The following is a 24,518-nucleotide window of genomic DNA, read 5'->3' as shown; positions in this document are numbered from 1 at the left end:
CCGCACTAGAGACAGTATTTCACGGTCCTTCGCACTACTTTTCGGAAGGTGGACCATGGAATGTTCAGCTGTTGTAACACAGCCTGTACACTGCTTGACGCACACCGTTGGGTGGCTTTCGGAGTATAAATGTAGATGTAGATGTAGACCATCGCACATTGCGCCCAGCATTCTCAGTCACGGCAACAGTAACTTCTGTAACAATTTGTGGCACAATTGGCCATCAGCCTGGCCCAGGAGCAATTCCCAAATCGCCAGTTAATTCGAACTTCCGAATCATATTCTTCGACCCCGGTGCGGAAAGACGACTTCTCCGTATTCCTTTAATGCGTCGATACTTGCGAAGAGCAGCAGTACTACTGCTGCTGTTTTGATGAAACAGCTTTACGAGTGAAGCCCTGCTCACCTTGTCCGGACCCAGACCGAAGTTGACTCTCTGCAACTGTAATGCACAGTGATGCACATGTTTCAACCCTACGTCGCCGTACCAGTACCGGGCGCCTAACGGCAAGTCGTGACACTAACTCTACTAACAATGCAAATCCTGCAGCGCACAGTCCGACCGTCGTGCTTATCAAGTTTCCCGTCTACACCGGCTCAAGCAGCGAAAGTTTAACCATATCCACCCTGTACCTGGACGTATCATCTTTAATAATTCTTAAAATACGTTGCAGGAATAGAAAATACCGGTAATTCAAGAATTTGTCCACAGTGGCTTCCACTACTCATTGAAGACGCGAAATTCTCCTTTATGATAATGACATTTGTTAACAGAGCGTAATCAATATCTCCTCTTACGATAATTTTACTTTGGATGCGTCCACAGTCGGGTTGTATTCATACAACAACATCCCTTTCGCCAGTATGATATTCAGTATATTCCGCTATTGATTTCGGCTTACAGCCATTTACAAGCGAACTAAAACTGAACAGGTCGATGTACCAAATATTTCACATCGTCATTTATCATGGTTGTATACAGGAAATTCGGATTGCTGAACTTAGCATCAAATGGAGTTTGTCGTGTGTCACCACACGTAACGTCGCGCGTACTACGGTTCTGGAGGGAACAGAAAAAAGATGTTTTCGTTACTTAACATCAGAAAGCATCCTCTATCAGTCCATCCATTTCTTATGTACCCACAAGAATCAGTGATCAGCGTCAGCTGATGCGTATGAAGTGGAAAGGGAATTTTGTCTGCCTACGGCAACAATCAGCTGCGTCTCTTTCACAAGCTCAGCCAATGTGGAAGCTTCCTTACATTTATTATGAACGACTGCCGGTTTTTGTGGACGTAGTATCTCCACATCTGAGAACACATTCTAATGTCTTTGATTTCGGTCACAGATAACATCCTCAGATTAGCAGTACGTGCTTGAAAAGCGCGGTATCTGATAACTTTAAGACAGCCCGGTGCCACCAGGAGCTAGAAAAATCAGGGGATACTTATGGCCTATGAATGGGCCTCTGGGAATTTCTCACGCGTATAAGTTTCACGAAGAAAAGCATTTGGAATATACGTGGGATGTTGCAACCTACTCAAAAAATGCACAATCACCGCAGCAGCCAGGGGCTGTACATCAGGGACAACTGACTACTGATAATGTGATTAAATATCGTGGTAACGTAACTAATACATAGGTGCAAACTTTATAAGATGGTTATCCACAGCAGAAGGCAAGCATTCTTGAAAAATAAACGGCAAGCAGCGGTTGTGTGATCCTTTAATAGTACTACCGGTTTCACAACGTTAAAGCTGCATCTTCAGGTACAACTAAATGGCAGCATTCTGGTATCTACTTTAATGAATGTATCTAGTTCCCTTATCTAAAGATGCCTTCGAAAAAGAGTATCCTACAATCCAGTTCATCGATTGCAGCAATGAATAAGATTCGGATTTTGTCAACAAGATCAGTAAAAATATTTAAAAAAATTAGTGCCTCCCTCCCACAATAGGGATTCAGTCAGACTGAAAAGTACTGACAAAGATAAATATGAAGCTATTTATCACTGATTTCCGTACCCCGGCAACGTTTCTGATAAGATCGGTTCTATTTTAAAAAGGAAACATATAACTGTACTTTTTTCATTCGTAATAAGGTAGGAGTTATGCAGAGATCGCCAAGATTCCCAAATTTTCTATTACCTTCGTATATCGTAATCGCTGTGACAACTGTCCGATGCAATACATGGTATAGACAGGTACAGTTTCGAGATCAGATTTCGAGTGCACTTAAATCTAGCAAATTGCAGATCAGCATTCAGTACCTGTCTACGAGAACAAAACCATACTATCAGTAATTTGTCAAATAAAAATTTTACAGTTTCAGATCAAAGGTCATACTTTAAATATATTGGTACAGATTTAGACTGTGCGAATTAGAGATTGTAATACAGAATCTATACTACATAGAGTTGAAGCACTATATTGTACTCTCTAATTTTAATTAGTTACAAAGTAATTAATTGATTCTTGTTATATTTCAACTCTAATTTTACAGCACTTTTCTTTTAACATTGCATGTCCATTCTAAGGACACATCCCAGAATTCTTATTTAGATTGTTTACAATTTAACACTTCGTCCATCTCTTCCGGGTAAGCTGCACCTGCCTGCTTTCTTGTTACGTATACACTCAGCATTCGGCCTGCATCCGCCCATGACGGTTCTCAAAGACATGCATCAAATCCGTTCCGGCAAGTCTCATCTTGCTTCTGTTTACTGTTCCTTTATTCATTCTAACGGCGCCTTTTTGGTGCTTTTCACTACGTCCTGTCTTTGGTCACGATTAATATTCAATTTGAGTTTCATTCGTAAGTCACCCCTTTTCTGGTTTTACAGTTTTATTGTTCCGTTTAGAGCTGACTTCCTTGTATGGATGTTTTCTTTATTCCAACTGTTTTAACTTGTCACTATTTTAACGAATTATTACAGCCTGACTGGGAATAATGGGACGTCCAATGCGCCCAACTTTTTGCCTGTTAATAACATGAAAATAAGTAAGTCTACACTTAAATTTAAATTTGGTTCTGTCATTTATGACCTTTGTATATCATGTTAATTCTTCTCCTTAAATTCTTGTCATTATATATTTTTTATAATTTTATAATTTTTATAATTCTTAATTCCTCCATATTCTATTTAGATGTATCTGAAGATGAAACTCTGACGCTGTGAAACCGGTAGTACTACTAAAGGATGATACTGTGGTGTCACCGCTAGACACCACACTTGCTGGGTGGTAGCTTTAAATCGGCCGCGGTCCATTAGTACATGTCGGACCCGCGTGTCGCCACTGTGTGATCGTAGACCGAGCGCCACCACACGGCAGGTCTAGAGAGAGACGTACTAGCACTCGCCCAGTTGTACGACGACGTTGCTAGCGACTACACTGACGAAGCCTTTCTCTCATTTGCCGAGAGACAGTTAGAATAGCCTTCAGCTAAGTCCATGGCTACGACCTAGCAAGGCGCCATTAACCATTTGTAACGTTGCATGTACCTCAAGATAGAGTCTCACTTGTATCATCCAGAATGCTGTATACCAAAGGACAATATAAGAGTTAAGTGTTCTAGTAGCTACGTTCTTTTCTTTATCACATTCATTACGAATCCTGTTCCAGACTTAACGCAAGACGGCGTGAGTTTACGCGTGCCCTTTCGGCTACTTCACTGTGGACTGGCTGCCTTAACAGTCCACTACAGATACAACAGCTGTTTGCGCTTTATTTTACAAGAATAATACATGAGCGCTTTGTATGTGTTAGTGCCTGTGGACAAACAGCCTTGGGTCGTTATGTGTCACATATAAATTATGATGTTATAAAATTACCAATCGTAAATATCGTCACTGATTGCGGTACTTCTAACGTTGAGAGGCTAGAAATATTCCATAAGTGTTTTGATTTTTCGTTTTTCCAGCTTCAATGGGAATGTGGATCTGCTAGTTATAATTTGTAAGAAGGCACGGATCAATGAAAACCAGTTGTAGCCCTTTGTGACGAACGACCAAGGCAAGAAGCGACGAGATGTCGATGTGCGCTGTAAAGTGTTCAGCCCACGCCGCGACTGGGGTTCCCTCTAGGCGGAATCCCGCTCCTTCAGGCTGCAACACTGCCCGGCAGCCGGCGGCAGGAAAAATAGGCACGAGGCGTGGCACGTATGGGCGAACATCGGTGACCACAGCCCAAAAGTCAATGGGTCAATGCAGCGCCACGTCTCCGCCAATTTATTGGCGCGTCGGCACGCTCTTCCGCTTCCAAGAATAGCTGTCAACATACGAAGGTTACGGGTCCGCTGATTCTTGCGGAAATTCAGACAAATGAACAGGGATAGCCGCGCGGGTCTTTGAGGTGGATCACGCTAAAGCGGATGATGGTGTTGACGACCTCGATGGTCAGCGCTCTATATTTAAACAACCAACGAACCACCTGAAACAGTTGACAATGGTTCCTGACGCAAGACAAAAATGGTTCAAATGGCTCCTAGCACTATGGCACTTAACATCTGAGGTCATAAGTCCCCTGGAACTTAGAACTACTTAAACCTAACTAACCTAATCGTGTGAAGTGTTGCATCTGTTCAGGAAGAATGCACAGGACTTAAAGCGTCGTTTCGTCACTGTGGGTGAAACATGGATACATTACTATACTCCTGAGACCAATCAACAATCTAAACAATGGGTTACCAAGGGAGAAGCTGCACCAAAAAAGGCGAAGACCAGTCCTTCGGCCAGAAAGGTTAGAGCGATTGTCTTTTGGGATTCGCAAGGGATAATCCTCATCGACTATCTGGAAAAGGGTAAAACTAATATAGGTGCATATTATTCGTCGTTACTGGACCGTTTGAAAACCGAGCTGCAAGAAAAACGCCGGCGATTGGACCGCAAAAAAGTCGTTATCCATCACGACACTGCATCAGCACACACCTCAGCAGTTGTGGTCGCAAAATTAATGGAAATATGATTCCAACTCGTGTGACATCCCTGTATTCTCCAGACTTGGCTCCCTCGGACTACAATTTGTTCCCCAATTTGAAGAAATGGTTGGCGGGACAAAGATTTTATTCAAACGAGGAGGTGATTGCAGCAACTAATATCTATTCTGCAGGCTTGGACAATTCCTATTATTCGGAAGGGATCAACAAATTAGAACAGCGTTGGACGAAGTGTATCAGTCTAAAAGGAGACCATGTCGAAAAATAGAAAAGGTTTACCCCAAACATGTAAGCACTTTTTATTTTTGCAGGGACTTTTCAAACGCCCCTCGTAAATTGCCCTAGGGACAGTCAACAGAAACAGCGGTGCGTTGCGGCGATTTCCCCCGCTTTGCCCGTTAGCAGTAAGAGAACGGCTGGAGCCTTTGTCATGGGACAGAGGCAGGGAACACCCTGACGACCACTCACATTACTCTCTGTCGCCCCCGCCCCCCTCTCTCTCTCTCTGCATAGAACGCTTCTTACTTGCACACGACTGTAGTTCGTCTGCGACGCGACTTGCCATGCGTTTCTACAAATGCCGAATATCGGAATGGGGGCATAGCTCTACTGAAAATTGTGGAGGACAGTGCCATCCAGTAAAAATTCAGTGAGCTCATAGAAAACCAGTTGCCGAGATACTAGAGTCTTCAAAATTGCAGTAAGTAAAACCTCCGTTTTTTTTTCCCGACCTGATCTGATCGAATAGCAGCCCAATATTTATTATTAACATGACCGTGAACCTAATGAGGCTGGTAATCGAAATTGACTGCTACGGAAGTTGTTACTTTCCAGTTCGTCCTGTTCAATACTGTAATACTGAATGTATGGTAGTAAGGAACACCAACACCGTTTTACCAATTACGAACTTATATTCTTCTCAAAATACAAAAAGGAGACAGCCACTGCCTTCGTCATACATATATAATTATGGCTAATCTCAGCACAGGCTTTCTTCATTTGCCATTATCGTCACACGCTAATCCATCACTGCATCCAACACTGCAATCCAAGGTTAGGCCGGCGCGGTAGACGCGAAACTAAAAATCGGCACTAGTAACGTCACTGATCACTTTTATAAAGATACTTCATCACTTTCCCGGTATTTATTTATTATTCAGGGGTCTAACCACGGCGATGGTGACACCCTTCTCGGTTAAAAACCCTGCATTACAATAATGGTCTCCACACACACACACCATTCTCGCCAACCACTCTGGCGCATCTCGACACTCGCTCTCGCAACACGTCACAATCGATTGTTCCCCCTATCGACCTGTGCCGAGTGCAAAGTTGTAGTAAGGGCCTACGGACCCCTTACAAGTATCCGAATTACTCGTAGCGTTGTCCAGCACTGTTTTGATCGAACGTGTAGAGAGTTCAGAAACGACTCTCATGGCTATTGGGGGTCTTTACTGAACGTTGAGATTTTACGTCAACTACAGTTTGCTGCCCGCAGGGCGGTGTACGGCGACGCGGACATCTACCTGTTGGACGACCCGTTGTCGGCGGTGGACACGCACGTGGGCAGGCAGCTGTTCAAGCAGTGCGTGTGCTCCCTGCTGGCCAACAAGACGCGCATTCTGGTCACGCACCAGATACAGTACCTGCACGCCGCCAACAAGATTGTCGTCTTGGACGAGGTGAGTACGGCCTCTAGCAGAGGCTTCCAACGAGAATACCTCGTTGCGGAAGTTCCTTTCCAGAACTACAGCGTAAGGTACGCGCATGTCTTGTCACCAACGGTGTCCGTACGTGACGACGAAAGCGCCGGTGCAGCAGATACCGTCTTCAGGAGACCTCAGTGAGTAATACTGCAGTACAATGTTCGTGACCGCTCTATTCATACAGCTATGTGCGCCTTTTGATAGGAAGCACATCAATTAAATTATTGGCCACGTTCGAAGCAAGGCTGATTTCCACTGTCTCTTGTTGGACCTTCGATTTTTTTTCTCACATTTCTTCTTGTCCTTTTTCTTGTCCCTTTGTCCCGCATCGGCGCAGGGTTGGCATGGTTAGTAACTGATTTGGTATGCTTAATTGAGGGGGGCCGGATGCCCTTCCTGTCCATCCCGCTACAGCCCCCCCCCCCCTTGCCCCTAACCTCACCATATAGTTGCTGTATTAGTTATCCTTCTATGGTTGAACACAAGAGAGTGCAATTTTTGCACCAGTGGAAACACGCGAACTGAGCATAATGACTGGCCTTTTTAAGGGATCTGACACTATTCGGAGATATGGGATATCTGACGTTCTAAAATATCTGATGTAAAATCATCAGTTGTCAAATTCGAGACAAAACTGTCAGAAATGCACCAATTTACTATGATCTTCACTTAGTGTCTCCGGACACTACGGTGTCGTCTTTTTACTTGGACAAACACAATTAGTGGACTTCACGGTAAATGATGACAGCCAAAACAGTTGCAGGATAAAGATTTATTAAAATTCTTGACCACGGTTTCGGTATATCTAAATATACCTTAATCAGAAGTAAAATACACTAAAATTACATCCTGCAATGGAGATTAATAAAACTATCATCGCATGCCGGAGTGGCCGAGCGGTTCTAGGCGCCTCAGTCTGGAACCGCGCGACCGCTAGGGGACTGATGACCTCAGATGTTGAGTCCCATAGTGCTCAGAGCCATTTGAACCAAAACAGTCATGCCAAAGGCGTCGTCAGTAGTGAAAACATCATCTCCACTATACAACATGATTATGGACAGAGGGTCGATGTGCAACACAGCTTGGCATCAGTACTTCGCCTATCTGCTAAGCTCTGTTCGCATCGACCCTCTGTCCATAATCATGTTGTATAGTGGAGATGATGTTTTCACTACTGACGACGCCTTTGGCACAATTGTTTTATTAATCTCCATTGCAGGCTGTAATTTTAGTGTATTTTACTTCTGATGAAGGTATATTTAGATATACCGAAACTGTGGTCAAGAATTTTAATAAATCTTTATCCTGCAACTGTTTTGGCTGTTATTATTTACCGTGAAGAATTTCAACAGTTACTGTTTAGAGTTTAAAACCTTGACAAATACGTAGTGCACACACTCCTCTCAGGAAGCCGACTGCGAACGGTTTTAATAGACACTCTGTGTCCAATACTCGATACTGTCTATTCGGATTCCATCTGCTATTTGGTCTCTGATGTGCTGTGACGATGATTCCTGGTTGTAGTTATTCGTGAACGGCTAAGCCCTGATTTTCTTTCAATAGCTCTCTTTTTTTGAAAACTAATCCGCAGACGTGAAGTTGCACTTCATGACGCTCTAACGCCTTTGGAGACCTCACCCTTCGGCTGAGGAGTTTCTGTCTTTCTAGTGATTCGCCATTTTACGAATTCCGGCAAATCGCCTTACTATTAACACTCTACCAGTTTACTCGTGACAAAGCCAACATTGACACCAAGCACCGACGACTACTGGACGTCCAGTGCTAGAGAATTCATGTTATCAATCTGTTGTCCAACCGGCGTCTTCCCTTCCTATAGTTACGTTGTATGGTTGTAGTGCTTGACGTCCATCGAATGAGGTGCCATATTGGTTGGCACACAGGATTGGCATTCGGGGAGAGTAAGGAACAGATCGCCATCCATTCACTCTGATTCAAGTTTTCCGAACTTTCACTAAACCGATTAAGGAGAATGGTTTTCGTGGAGAAGATCACGGCCGCCTTCCTTCCTTATCTTACCTGAGCCGAGCCAGCGCACCGCGTGTAATTATCTTGGAGTTTCCAGGACACTAAACCTTAAAATGTCTTCTCCACTCGTGCTTTCTCTACCGGGGTGTACAGAATGTACTCAGTTATTTAACCAACGCATGTAAGGCGCTACATTTTTACACAGACGTCGAACGATTTCGACCGGTGGTGTTGCTCCATGACCATGATTTCACGCATTCGTGTGAATACTGTTACAGATAAGTTACGAAAACAATCTTATCCGTAGGGCATCCACAGCTAAAATAATTATACGTAATGACAGGATCACGTAAGCTAATTATAATACACTGAGGTGTTGGAATGCTGGTCGTCATTTTAACCGAGGAAGCCAGTTCTGACGCCTTACTACTATACAGAAAGAATTTTCATTCCGCACACACATGTATAGCGACACCTTCTGGTAAGTACCGTCCTTAGGTACGGTTTCCTTTGTGTTATTTACGACGGTGAGAAATTTCGCTTCACATAGACTTTCATTTTAGGATCACACCTACCATTTCTGATGATATATTGATGTTGCCAAAATGGAAGCGGTAGACACTGGTGTATTGCCGGATGTCATCTCAGTACTCAGAAGTTGAACAGTGTAGACCGTTTCACCTTACCACACGCGATACTGACATTATTGCTCCAATTATGCCTTCATTCGGGTCTGCTCTTGTAACATTTTTGTTTTAGTGACAACTGGCGCTCTCCAAACGTAAATTGCCAGTGACAACTGCCTTTATTAAGTCTGACTTTCGTTGGTGGTTGCATCAGTAGTGCATCTTGGAACACGCATTTAATGATTTACACTGCTGGCCACCGTAAATGCAAAACCAAGAAAGACAAGAGATAGCACAACAAAATTTATTTTGTAGATAACATGTTGACCAAGTATCAAATGATTACGTTTACAGACGTCTGTGACATGTGGTTCCTGCCAGAATCAGTAGCCAGAGTAGCCGCCATTGTTGGAGATCACCGCTGCCACACGTCTCGGCATTGAGTCAAAGAGACGTTGGATGTGTTCCTGGGGTACAGCAGCCCAAGCAGCTTCCACACGTTGCCAAAGATCATCTGGTGTGGCAGCTGGGGATGTAATCTGGGTCACTCGTTGAGCAACCATGGACCACATGTTTTCTATCGGTGAAAGATCCGGAGAGCGAGCCGGCCAGGGAAGCAATTCAATCTGGTTATTGACGAAGAACCTTTGGACAATGCGTGCCACGTGTGGTCGAGCATTATCCTGTTGAAATATGGTTGTGGCCGAGCCCTGAAGGTAAGGAAGGACAACTGGCTCCAGCACCTCGGATATGTAGCGCCGGCTATTTAAAGTACCGGCAATGCGTACTAGAGGCGTGCGAGAGTAATATCCAATACCGCCCCATACCATAATACCCGGTGCAAGACCAGTGTGGCGGTGCATAATGCAGCTGTCCAGCGTCCTCTCTCCACGGTGTCTCCACACTCGAATCCGACCATCGTGGTGCTGCAGACAGAAGCGTGCCTCGTCAGTAAAGACAACGTCATTCCATTCTGCCGTCCACAACCGTCTGTCATCACACCATTGGCGACGGAGACGTCTGTGGTTCTGCGTCAATGGTAGACGAAGCAATGGACGTCTTGCGGACAGACCACTCTGCTGTAAACGGCGTCGAATGGTACGCGCAGACACTGGATGATGCGTTACAGACGCAATGTGCTGTGCTATGGTTCGGGATGTCACTGAGCGATCCGTCACTGCCATGCGCACAATTTGCCTATCAGCACGTGCAGTGGTGCACCGAGGTGAATGCGATCGACCACGTCGGTCCGTCGTACCCTCCTGCATCCAACGGTCACATATCCGCATTACAGTTGTTTGGTTTCGTCCAACACGACTAGCGATTTCTCTGTATGATAATCCACAATCTCGGTAAGCCACTATCCTTCCTCTGTCGAACTCGGATACTTGATCAAAAGATGTTCGCTGTTGTCTACGAGGCATAACTAATCGTCTTGTGAAACAACCACAAGGTAAACACACGTGCCGAACGTACACTCGTCGAAATCGCTAAGCCTTAAATGGCGCTATGAGGTGGCGCCACAGGCGCGCGTGATGTGCGTCTGCGCTGAAATTCTAATCAGTTGCATATCTCATCGCTGCAAACTCATGGTGTAAATTTCACTTGATTCGGATGCTTCCTTCAGGGTGTTGCATTTACGGTGGCCAGCAGTGTAGATAGCCTGGGACATGACACCTTATAACTAATTTTATGATAGCGGCTCATTCCTTTTGTCTTTAATTAGCGTGCCATGATTTTAATTTTTAGTATTAAGAATTCTGAACTCGGTAAGTCAGTAGTACGATCAGTAGTAGCCAGAAATACACGTAAGAATGTACCTGCATGGTACGAGACCGGTTGTACCAGTCTCTGAGCGACTACAATAAAACAGCTAACACGGCGAATTGGACTATCAATCAGTTTTACCAGCATTTCAACACTTCAGTATATTTTAATTTGTTTGAGTGACGTCCGCAGCTCGTGGTCGTGCGGTAGCGTTCTCGCTTCCCACGCCCGGGTTCCCGGGTTCGATTCCCGGCGGGGTCTGGGTTTTCTCTGCCTCGTGATCACTGGGTGTTGTGTGATGTCCTTAGGTTAGTTAGGTTTAAAGTAGTTCTAGGGGACTGATGACCATAGATGTTAAGTCCCATAGTGCTCAGAGCCATTTGAACCATTTGTTTGAGTGACCCTTTCAGTACGTGTTGTTAAGTTACGAATTCCTAAATTTTACGCAAGTGCTGGCGACAGTGATGTAATCTTCTAAAATTCTTTGTGTGATGGAGCTTTGGCCTCGTGACACAATTGCCGTAAACAACAGCGCAAAAACTTGATCACTGCCTTTTTCGTTGAAAGCTGAGGAATAAAGATGAAACATTTACTTCGGCAACTTTTTGATTTTATTGAAATCACTGCAGTCAATAATAGAAGGTAAGATGAAGTACGTAACATCCACAGGGGACCTCGTATTATCCGTGCCGCATAACGAATACGGCTGCTGGAGCGCAGTCAGATGCCGTGAAGGTCAAAGGCACATCTGGCGAGACAAAGGAACTGTTCATTTGTTTCTGCAGGTAGAAATGTAGGTACGCCCTATGTCCCCGATACTGATTCACAGAAAAAAAAAGGTAGAGCTGTCTTTTAAATGTTGTGAGAATTAACAAACTAAACCCGCATAGATATATCTAAACGCAGGCCGCATCGACTGTTTCTTTTATTCTTTCTGGAGAGTGTTAAGTAGATCTCAGTCTTCCTACTGGCACAAATATCTCAGATAAGTTCAAAATCCGTAAAAATGAGACATATTTATTTGTATTTTTCTGCTGCCAGTCACATTTATGAATTTTAACATACTGCGACGCGTTTCAAGCATGTTTTGCTCGTCATCAGGCGTTTATGCGTACACGTATATGCTACTTAAAGATGAAATGTGATAATCTAAATTAACGTAGAACACTGTTTGTTCACCGTTCTTCTGCTGGCATGGCTTTGGGGGTTTTTGTGTAGAGCGAGGGAGGGAGAGGGGTGGGGGTTCAAATGGCTCTGAGCACTATGGGACTCAACTGCTGAGGTCATTAGTCCCCTAGAACTTAGAACTAGTTAAACCTAACTAACCTAAGGACATCACAAACATCCATGCCCTAGGCAGGATTCGAACCTGCGACCGTAGCGGTCTTGCGGTTCCAGACTGCAGCGCCTTTAACCGCACGGCCACTTCGGCCGGCTAGGGGTGGGGGGAAGCAGTGTGTGTCCTGAATATTTCCATTTTTTCGACGGAATTTCTAAGGCTACTGAAGGATTTTAAGTTTTTTAATGTATTTATCTCATTAAGAAAATTATCTCCTTTTTTGTATTTTAGTAGAAATATTCATTCACAGTACAAAAAATAGAGATAATATTTTTAACGAGACAACTGTATTCAAAACTCAGAATTCTTCAGTAGCCTTAATTCAGTGCTAATGCAATAGATTTAAGATGTGCCAGTGTGAAACTAAACGTATAATAATATAAAACGTGATAACTTGAGACCTAGAGACATTTATCGGGAATTTGCTACAACAAATGTGGTTACTCAGAATGTTATCTGTGTTGTGGCAGTTGGTAGCGCGTGCTCCTGCACGTAGCTGCGTTATTCACGCATACGCGCGTTAGTAGCCGAGTGGACTGGACTCATCAGCAGAACGTGGTCTGTGTGCTTTCTCTCGCGGAGCTAAATTCTGTTACTCTGGTACAACCTCGTTTTTGGCGTAGAACGGACTGGAAACTGGGAGTTTGGTTTCGATGTCGGACCACCACGCCAAAAACGCAGTTCCAGAGGCTACTGTTGAATTAATCTGTATGTCCTTCCACTTCCAACGGAGACCTCGTAAGTCGATCCGACAAGAAAGCAGGCAGTCGCAGGTATCTCATTCGACAGAACACAACGCCTCCATAAAAGGTTGTGCCTGTGGGCGTACAAACAGCAACTTTGTCGCAAAATATAACATGAAGTCATGCGGCGCCGGAAGGTATTGCTGGAGACAATTCTGGAAAAATAGATGAAAACGACGCAATCGTTTATTTTCCCTGTTTCTCGGACATTCCACACTTCCGGCATGGCAAACAAGTACAACTGCTGCATGGGAAACTGAAATCCACCCACGTTGTGATAGAGTGTGAATTAACTCACCGGAAGTGAATGTGTGGTGTGGTGAGGTGATTTCCCTAACTCGCTTCAGGCAAACGCCGGGATGGTTCCTTTGAAAGGGCACGGCCGATTTCCTTCCCCATCCTTCCCTCACCCGAGCTTGCGCTCCGTCTCTAATGACCTCGTTGTCGACGGGACGTTAAACACTAATATCCTCCTCCTCCTCTTCTGTGTGATGTGGATTGTTCAAGGACAGGGTTATAGGCCCATTATTCTTCGCGGAGCCTACTACAGTTAATGCAACAACGTACGTAGACATGTTGGAACTATGTGCTGTGCTATAGCTTCCTCGTGAGATGGTACACCATGCAATTTTTCGAACATTGTGAGGGATATCTTGGTTGTGAGTTCCCAGGACGCTGGAATGGGAGAGGTAGTCCATCAATTGCTTGGCCCCCTAGAAGCCCAGACATTATGCCACTTGATTTTTTTTCTGTGAGAGTTTATAAAAAATCAAGCATACCAGACACCAGTCCGTGATCTACCAGATCTGTGCCATCGCGTTCTTGCAGCTGTAGCAAATGTTGCGCCTGCAATGCTGCAAAATACTTGGAGAGAAGTAGAATGCAGATTAGATGTCAGCTGCGTCACTAATTATACGCATACCAAGGTGTATTAGGAGCGTAAAGAAACATTTTGAGTTACCATTCTTGTAGAAACATATCGCCAATAAATGTGTCTATTACTTCTCAAGTTATTACATTTTATATTATTATATGTTTAACCCGGACACTTTGTATTAAGTGTATATTGTTTACATTATGAAGAAGCGTTGTGTGCAGCGAAATACGTCCAAATCAGTGTCAGACTAATCAGTTATACAACAGCTCCCCCAGAGTACGAACGATGTGAATCAATCTTTCGGACACCAAAGTGATAAGTGAATAACAGCTGATATACAGGGTGTTACAAAAAGGTACGGCCAAACTTTCAGGAAACATTCCTCACACACAAATAAAGAAAAGATGTTATGTGGACATGTGTCCGGAAACGCTTAATTTCCATGTTAGAGCTCATTTTAGTTTCGTCAGTATCTTCTTCCACCTACGCTCAATGGAGCACGTTATCATGATTTCATACGGGATATTCTACCTGTGCTGCTAGAACATGTGCCTTTACAAGTACGACACAACATGTGGTTCATGCACGATGGAGCTCCTGCACATTTCAGTCGAAGTCTTCGTACGCTTCTCAACAACAGATTCGGTGACCGATGGATTGGTAGAGGCGGACCAATTCCATGGCCTCCACGATCTCCTGACCTCAACCCTCTTGAGTTTCATTTATGGGGGCATTTGAAAGCTCTTGTCTACGCAACCCCGGTGCCAAATGTAGAGACTCTTCGTGCTCGTATTGTGGACGGCTGTGATACAATACGCCATTCGCCAGGGCTGCATCAGCGCATCAGGGATTCCATGCGACGGAGGATGGATGCATGTATCCTCGCTAACGGAGGACATTTTGAACATTTCCTGTAACAAAGTGTTTGAAGTCACGCTGGTACGTTCTGTTGCTGTGTGTTTCCATTCCATGATTAATGTGATTTGAAGAGAAGTAATAAAATGAGCTCTAACATGGAAAGTAAGTGTTTCCGGATACATGTCCACATAACATATTTTCTTTCTTTGTGTGTGAGGAATGTTTATTGAAAGTTTGGCCGTACCTTTTTGTAACACCCTGTATAAACAGTATATCACACGTTTACCGCACCATAAGAACTTAATGCAAAACTATGTGAATCCCACACAGGCTGTGTTGTCAAACATAACAAACAACGAAGCACAGCTCCGTACTAGCAGAAGATACCGTTTGACATCGATTTGTGGTCAAACACTGCCTCCCCTACCTCCCTCACCCCACAAATATCCCCAAAAACTACTCCACGAGCAGAACAATGAGAAAAATGTTGATTTAGATTTTGGCGTTTTATCTTTATGCAACATATATCTGTTTGCATAAATGCCTGATGATGAGAAAACCTGTTTGAAACGCGTTGCAGTATGTTAAATTAAACATAAAATACATAAATGTGACTGGTAACAGAAAAATACAGATAATTATTCCACACAGTACCGCTTCCTACAAACCCGCGTTCTGCCATCCTAATTTAGGTTTTCCATGATTTCCCTAAATCGTTTAAGGCAAATGGCAGAATGATTCTTTTGAAAGGGTACGGCCGCTTCGTTTTCCATCCTTCCCTAATCCGAGCTTGAACTCCGGCTCTAATGACCTCGTCGTCGACGGGAAGTTAAACACTAGTTTCCTCCTCTTCCCGCTTCCTAAACCTAGCCACCTTGGTCATTATTAACTACGTGAAATACTGTTTAATTTCACGTGCATTTTCATTCACCGGAATACGAGTGCGAATAACTTATCTTTTTAGACGATACGTTTTCTGCGGCTTTGGCGTATGGACTGCGGGAAAAAGTCTTCTGTCATGGATGACTATGTTTCGTAATCTTCATGTGGTTCTTATGTTGCCTATGAGAAACGATCAGCTAATACATCGCCATATAAGGATTAAAATACGTTTGTAATTTACGCTTCAGCAAGTCGAATGGTAAGGGCCAGCCGCTGGTCGTTTGTAGTTCTTTCTCGAGCGCCAAGTATCTGATGTGTTGGCTGTTCTGCAGATGCATGCACTGCCTTGTCAAACGTGGCTAGCTGGACGCCGGCAACTCTACCCCGTCGCTGAAATCCGTGAACAACAAAGCTACTTTATTCGGGCTGACCCTTAGGACGGAACTCACATGAGTCTTATTGGGGTGGCATAATGTGATACGCGTTCTGGAAACTAAAATCTCACCTTTATGCAGAGAACAGTGAACGATGAGGATTCGAGCGTCTTTCATAAAAGGCAGGATACGACGGCCCACCGGTGGGTAACGAGTATCACAGATATGTTAAAACAGATCCGAAACAGTGGCACAACCACAAATAAGGTATAAGTTTGAGGAAGGCACAAGTGATTAGTACCATACCGTCCGTCGTCCATTGTTGTTACATATGCTATAAGGCCGTTGTGCAACAAGGGTACAGGTTATCAGAAGAGAGAACGGGTTCTAGGTTTTCTCCAGACACAGTTCACCTGCGGTACGGTTAACAAGTGCATCACAGTGTGCGACTGAATTGCAGCGACAGCAGGAAACGTATACCAAAGTTGAAGTACGCGGGACAGTACGATTCTTGTAGGGAAAACGTCTGAATTGCATACAGATTCACCGTGAAATTCTGGTGACATATGGATCAAATACAACGTTGCGTCCAGTAGTAGTGAAATGGCGCCAGAAATTTGACCAAGGGCGCACAGACGTGGGTCATGCTTATCGGGAAAAGAAGGCCACCGACATCGACAACAGACGACGATGTCCAGGCAATGCGAGCGCTCGCACGTCGCATCACGGACTGCGTCACTTTTTAGAATGTTCCACGTTGTGACCGAATGGCGTCCAGAGTAACACAGACACGCTGTTCAAAGGTCTGGACTTCACCAACTGCTTCAGCATTCACTAACGCACAAAACTTCAGAGCCTCCAAAAGCAAAAAAATGAAGGTCTTCGGTTTCAGTATCGTGTAGAACTTATTGTTCCAGAGCTGATGCAAGAACATACTGCGGCCCTTCAGGTTGTTCATCTCTCTGGAAGGACCTATGCTCACACAAACGCTGAGAAATGGATGCAAAGGTGTTGTGTGTTGAGTGGTGCCGTCGATAAGAGTAAGCTGCTCGGGATATCTGTGCGAACATTCCACCATAGACGGAAAACCACTTCGGCTTGCTCCTGAAATGAGTAACAGACCACAGAACTTCAACGTCAGAGCTGAGGTCAAATGGTTCAAATGGCTCTAAGCACTATGCTGCTCAACATCTGAGGTCATTAGTCCCCTAGACTTAGAAACTACTTAAAGCTAACCAACCTAAGGACATCACACACATCTATGCCCGAGGCAGGATTCAAACCTGCGAGCGTAGCAGGCGCGCGGTTCCGCACTGAAGCGCCTAGAACCGCTCGGCCACAACGGCCGGCAGAGCTGAGATCACACATCCTGAAACACAAAGAATAATGGCTTTCATCAATGCAATCAAAATGGAAACTATGCGTTAATTAAATAATAAATTAATACCGTGTGATTTGTAAAGTAATGTACCATTACTAATTGCTTCATTTTACACACACTCTCCGTTTCCGGGCATAGGTGGATAAGAACCTGTTTTATTCCTCTTCCTCTCAGGAATCGCCTCCAAATGTTTGCCCTCTTACTCAATATTCATCTTGTGTACAGTAAACAGGGAAATTTCATGTGTTCGTATTTATCTCGATTTGTTCGTAAACTGTAGATTTTTTTGAAGTCGTAATTGGAATAAGCGTGAACTTTTATCGTAACTTAACAAAAACTGTCAGCCTTGATCGCAAGTTGTGTTTATTTTTCTGGGAACCGGTTTCAGTCGTAGAAAAACCATCTTCAGACCAGTATGACACTCCATTGGTGACGTGGCTTAGTTGACGAAGTGCCTCTTAGCACTTACAAGGCTACGCACATCGGCTCCACGACTCACCAACTGAAGCACATAAAGATCTGAAGGTGTTCTTTCTATAACTGACACCGGTTACCAGGAAGATAAACACCATTTTCAGTCTAAACTGGTTGCTTTTGTTAAACTGCATATTTCTTCTTTCAATGCTGCTACAAACTGTTCGAAAGAGAGTACATTGATGTCCTGCCCTGCTTACTAAAGGTAGACAGAGTGTGGTTTAAGCTACTACTACGAAAATTTCAAAATTACGACCTTTCGCTCACCGTTGTCTTGTTGGGTCACGTATTTCCTATTATCAATATTTTCATTTAAAAAGTGATGTACAACTTGCCACTACTGAACTTATTTTTTTAAAAACCTGTGTCACTTCCAATTCTCTTGCATGTAACATAATTGTGCTTTGCCTTGCAGGGAAAAATTGAAGATCAAGGAACGTTTACTGAGTTGGCTAAAAGAAGTACAACGTTCTTTAACCTGATGTCTACGGCAGAAGATGGACTGAAAGAGGGGGATGTCGCGGCAGAGAAGGAGAAGGAAAGTGAAAAGGCATCACAGGTATTGTTGTTTTCATACACTAGCAACACCACAGCTACTCTTTATTGGAGTTTGCACTATTAATATTCATGTGAATTAATGCTCTTTATGTCGTCACTAATATGACAAAAATCCAGAATAGTAATCACTGTCGTTTCTCTTATTCCATAACACAAATATTTTCGCAAAATATAACTCTATTATTACGTCCAACATCTCTGCGAACTTCTACTGCAGCTACCACAAGTAGTCTGTAATAATGTTACAAAAGTTAGATATTACACTATACCGCTGTTATTTCCGCGAGATAGTTTCGGTTTTATTACAGGTAAAGCGTCTATCACCTTACAGAACAACCTCTTACGACGTATACCCACCCACTGCTGTTGTCACTTATATTATTGTTATTACGGGCTTTTAATAATTTTTCATATTTAAGCCAGTGTTTCTTACGCAGCTGCTTTCTTCCACCGATGCAACCCTTGTTTACCACAAACAGTACTGCAATATTCTACATCAAGTCATTTACATAGCAGCACTATATCATCAATAATGTGCGCGACTTTGGGACAATTTAATAATATCACTGATGTGGGTACCACCTTATATGCATAATCACTCCTATTGTTAGCACAACCTCGTTCTGTTTACGTGATTATACTGCTCCGGTTCAGTTCTCCAGTTCCTCATACTCAGGAAATAATTTTTGTATATATCATTGAAAAATATGAAATAAAGATGAGAGGCGTTTTGAATAAAATAATTTTGAATACTAGGCCGCCTCATTGTAAAACACTAAAGAATCTAAATCGCCGGCTTTTCGTCCGACTAGCTGCGGTTGTCTTCAGGACAGTTAACTGCCCTGAAGATGACACAGAAAGTTGGTCGAAACGGTGCCAATTTAGTTGCTTCAGTGTTTTACAATGACTCGGCCTAGTACCTAAAATTATTTAATTTAAAATGACACTGGGCATGAAAGCTTACGAACTTATATTACAGGCATTGTTTAAGAAGAAAATACGATTTATTTGCTGTTTCAGGAGAAGGCTGCAAGAAGAGCTTCAAGGCAGTCTGTATCATCACAACACAGACTGTCCGACGCCTCGAGAATAGTAAGTTCATTCTCAGACATAAGTAAGCTAAGATTTGACTTTTGTGCCTCTTTACTGTTTCGTCTTAATTGCCCTTCCTGCGCCATTTCTTGGAGTTGATAACTGTTTTCTCCCTTACCTGAACATCACTGCAACTTCCGCAATAATGAGGGCATATTTTTGTCGTTTTGAAATCTTATAGTTGTTTTACTCACGTCCGTAGCAGGTACCAATAGCGCAAGCTATTCACGTCTGAATTTTCCCAATTTTAGTTTGTGGTCATAACGTGGAAGTATTAAAGTGTTCGTTGAAACCTCTCGGAAGATGGATTCCTAGAAATTATCAGTAGTCTTTTTTAAGGTTCCGGACCTCAATCGGTAAAAACGGAACCGTTACAGGATCACGTTGCTGTCCACCTGTCTATCTGTCTGTCTGTCCGTCCAACTGTTCAAAACTTTTTTTTCCAGGGACGCATTGACGTATGCAGTTGAAATTTATGTCACATACTAAGATCTACAGTCCCTTGGTGGTGTGAAAACTGGAAGCTTCTAAATCAATGCTGTCAAAATAGACGGCAACTTATGTCACATATTTTGATATTAAAAAACTCACTCATCAAAACCTTTAGAGTAATACCTGTTGACCTAGAATCATGAAGTTTGACAAGAATCAAGTTTTCACAGTAAAACCAAAGGAAAAATATGAAATTTTTAGTTTGTAATTATATCACACGAAAAAATATTTCTCTTGTAATTTATTACCTGACGTCAAAACTGAAATAAAAACATTCTGGAAAGTCTTGGAATGACTGGGACCCGTATTCTGACAGTATCAGTGTTGATAACAACCAAAAATCAAAGAGATTCTCCATTTCCGGAAAGGATGAACTGTCTGTACACCGAATTATATTTGTACGGAACCCGCAGAGCGGGAGTCCCTCTCGCACCTAGCCAGTTTTTCATGATGAACATCGCTTTTGTATGCACCCCTCACTGCATCCTGTTTAACATTTCTTCGACACTCTCATGTTGACTAAACACAACTGTTATGTGTTTTGTGCATCTCGTAATTATTTGCTGAAAAGTTATTACACAACTGCCAACAGTTACTGATGAATGAATCTTTGTAACTCCGATGGCCACCAGCTGACCATGTATCATAAAATTATTTACGACAGCCTTCTGTACGGCAGTATTCTTACTGTGGCGTCAAATAAAATAAAACTACCTTGTTTCAACAGTGAAATGCATTATATAGTCAACAGTAATATACAGTGACGTAGTTAATATTTTTGTTAAGGCTTAAATCATTGTTCCACCACGGCCGTTGTCAAAAATTTGAAATGTTATTATTGTTCACTACAAGCCCTTTTCGGCTACTCGCTTCGCCAGGTGATTCGGAAACATCATTACTATACACCGAATACTTTCAGATGTAGACTAACATGGCCATTGCACTGTCGTAACCATAAACGTTTTCGATACGTGAAATGAAATAGATCTTAGGCAGTTTGATTAAAACTCACGTTTGAATGCGTGTCAAAAACATTTATATATTACCGACGTCTTTATTTTTCCTAGGCATGACATAAAAAGCAACGGAAGATGATAAGAGAACGGAAGCACTGCCATTGCGGAAAATTTTTTGTACGTACAGTGGAGAGCGTCAAGGAGTAAGTGCTAGTGTTAAACGTATGTAGTAGGTAGTAAAACAGGCCCGTCGATGTTCGTGCTGATGCGTACTGAGCCGTTGCTAGCGCACGAGATCTTGAGGGTCATAGATTATATGGAAAGCAAGTTCTCGAACGTCGATACACAGGGAAAGAGACTAGACACGCAACGCCCAGAGCTCAAGCGTTGTTACGTTGTACCGAACGTAGAAGGAACGAGAGGCACACCAGTCAGGAAAGTGAGAACGTTCGCTATGCCCTATCAGTAGCGCAATACCTGTACATAACTGTTTACATCTGGAGTACTCGAAGTGGGTAATACATGGCAAAAGTGTTAAGGGGCTCCGGAACGCCCTATACTTGCAATGTTAAAATAACGCTTATAAATTACATCTTTCCTCACAAAGTATTTGAGGTAGGAAGTTGAACTTTTTACAGATTATTTATTGGAATATGGGCTACAACTTAACACAGGGATTTTACAAAATTCTAGTTCAGTTATTAAAGATGATATTTTTCAATTGTAATGAAAATTCACAACATTTTTTTGCAATTTTTTATTTATATATTCAAAAATATACAGTTTTTTGGAAAAAGGCTGTGTTAAATTATGCAGAAGGTACTGTGTAACATTTACTGAAAGTTTGAAACAAATATGTTTGGAAGATCCTTAGAAAACATGTAATTAGTATGAGAAAATAAAAGTTTTGGGAATCGAGCGACAAAGATTGGATTAACTTTTTAGTGCATTCCAGGTCCATAGGATGGATTATCTTCATCCTCTGCAAACTCTTCCTCCAGCTTCCTCTTGTTCCTCCTCCTGTTTACTCTTGCTTGTATTTCTAGACTCTTTACAGCCCTGTGTGCAGCCCGAAGGCGTTCCTTGTCTAAAGCAAGCATCGCTCGTACCATGTTAGAACCTATCTTCATTCCCATATTTCTAAATACCTTGCACCTTACAATGTTGCCAACATTTCTCCTTTTCTTAAAAGCCTTCAGAGGATTTCTAATAACTTTACTTTTACTCATTATTATACTTCAACAAAACAGAGACTCAAGAAACAGAATTAATTACGAATATTTTCGAGATAACGACAGAGTAAATAAACATGAAACAATCGACAATCACACCAGCGATATATATTGAACCATCACAGGTTAGCCACAACACATACTTTATCTCACATCACTAAAATGTACCTGATGAACACGGACGTTAATAATAACACCATTTGACAGCAGTTTAACAGCGCCACAGTGGGTCACGCCCATGTAGAACACATTTCAAAAAAAATTTAAAAGTAGTTGTAGTCTTCGGAATTGAATAAATTATATATCTATTAAAAGGTAATAGTCTGCAGATTCAGAAAACGCAAAAAAGTAAAAATTGAACTTTTCATGATTTTGAGCCTTTCCGGAGCCCCTTAAAGATATCTATAAGAGGCGATCAAAAAGTTTCTGTTTGAGGGCGTTGCTGCAGCGTATATGTAACGTAGCGCGACTCCGATGCTGGTGTATAAGCACCTACATGTAAGCAAAGGATGACTGTGGCGTTCGTGTCATTCCGACTTGCGTGCGCTAAATGCACAAACGTGAACTATGGCGACGTTATTACCAAACGCCTCCAAACAGGACCAATGTGCGGTATTTCTTTTCTTGGCAGCTGAAGGACAAACATCTGTAGATATCTGTCGGAGGATGAAGAATGTGTATGGGGCAATACGTCTGTCGAAAACCATCGTTGTGGGAAACTGCAATAAAGGGTGCTGCTCGTTCACGATGAAGCACGTCCCCGTATCGCACCAAGTCAAGCAGGAGACAATCCGACACCCGCCATGTAGTCCTGACATTTCCCCATACGATTAGCACGCCTTCGGTCCTTAATAAGGCCTTGAAAGGTCGACGATTCCTGTCGGACGAGGATGTGTGGCAGGTGGTTACGGGTTTACCAAACGGGTATCTTGAGCCTAGTGCGTCGGTGGGGTGGTTGCCTCAGTGCTCACGGCGATTTTGCCTTATACCGATTGCGGGCTGTACGGACTCCGAATAGAAATTTCTTGATCGCCTCTTATATATTCTAGGATCGACATATAGTAACAAGCTATTAACTACTATTAAACAAAGAGCCATAGACGTACTGTATATGATGTCGGCACATTAGAATCTAATGGGTAGTCTATCATAACCAGCGGCCTTCACTCTGTCGAGTGACTTCAGCAGAATTTTTTTTAAATCTGAGCGGTAAGTGGGCAGGTTTTGGCAGTCCTTAGTGGCCGCCAGTCGTGTGAGTGCTTGGGCGCGTGCTTTCAGACGGCGAACGGCGAGCTGTCGGCGCCGGACGTGGACGACGAGGACGCCGAGGTGGTGGACACGCGCGCGCTGGGCAAGGTGATGTTCGGGTACGCTCGCGCCGGTGGCGGACCCATCACGCTCTTCTTCGTATTCTTCACGCTCATCGGCGCCCAAGTCGTGCTCAGCCTCTGCGACTACTGGGTCTCCTTCTGGTGAGTCCTGCCTAACGCTTCCTCATTCCAGTACCACCGTATTGCTGGGCACCACGGCAAATGTCCTTCGGCGTTAAAGTCAGCAATTCATTTCTCACGACAATTGGGAAACCATTGGGAAACCATCATCTCACCAATCCAAAGGTACGCAAGTTTCAACTCCCCTCCGCATCAAAACCGTGTCCGTGTCCCGCTAAGGACGCACTACTAGAGCAAACAGAGAATGGGAAGTGTCACACTTGGCGACGCGTTCATAAACAAAATCGGAAAACCAGTGGCCTTACATACGGGTGCCGTATCAATCGCTACATGAGTCACATTTCCATTAGTTGACTACTTTTCAGCTCTAAGCAACTATCACGCGAAGGTGACAGAGGAATAGAAAAACAATTAAAATCGCTCAAAAGAGGAAAGGCTGCTGGACCTGATGGGATACCAGTTCGATTTTACACAGAGTACGCGAAGGAACTTGCCCCCCTTCTTGCAGCGGTGTACCGTAGATCTCTAGAAGAGCGTAGCGTTCCAAAGGATTGGAAAAGGGCACAGGTCATCCCCGTTTTCAAGAAGGGACGTCGAACAGATGTGCAGTAGAACTATATCTCTAAAATCGATCAGTTGTAGAATTTTGGAACACGTATTATGTTCGAGTATAATGACTTTTCTGGAGACTAGAAATCTACTCTGTAGAAATCAGCATGGGTTTCGCAAAAGACGATCGTGTGAAACCCAGCTCGCGCTATTCGTCCACGAGACTCAGAGGGCCATAGA

General features: G+C 43.3%; 1 protein-coding gene across 1 annotated transcript in view; it reads left to right on the top strand.

Annotated features, from left to right (window-relative positions):
• LOC126236084 (ATP-binding cassette sub-family C member 4-like) overlaps positions 1–24,518 on the top strand; it is a 370,212-nt gene that overhangs the window by 246,222 nt on the left and 99,472 nt on the right. The window contains exons 11-14 of the mRNA XM_049945147.1: positions 6,434–6,617; positions 18,364–18,507; positions 19,527–19,598; positions 23,557–23,750. Of these exons, the coding sequence (XP_049801104.1) occupies positions 6,434–6,617; positions 18,364–18,507; positions 19,527–19,598; positions 23,557–23,750 (594 nt within the window). The remainder of the gene's footprint in view (positions 1–6,433; positions 6,618–18,363; positions 18,508–19,526; positions 19,599–23,556; positions 23,751–24,518) is intronic.

Source organism: Schistocerca nitens, chromosome 2 (genome assembly GCF_023898315.1).
Source record: "Schistocerca nitens isolate TAMUIC-IGC-003100 chromosome 2, iqSchNite1.1, whole genome shotgun sequence".
NCBI lineage: Eukaryota > Metazoa > Arthropoda > Insecta > Orthoptera > Acrididae > Schistocerca > Schistocerca nitens.
This window is presented reverse-complemented; position numbering and strand designations above follow the sequence as displayed.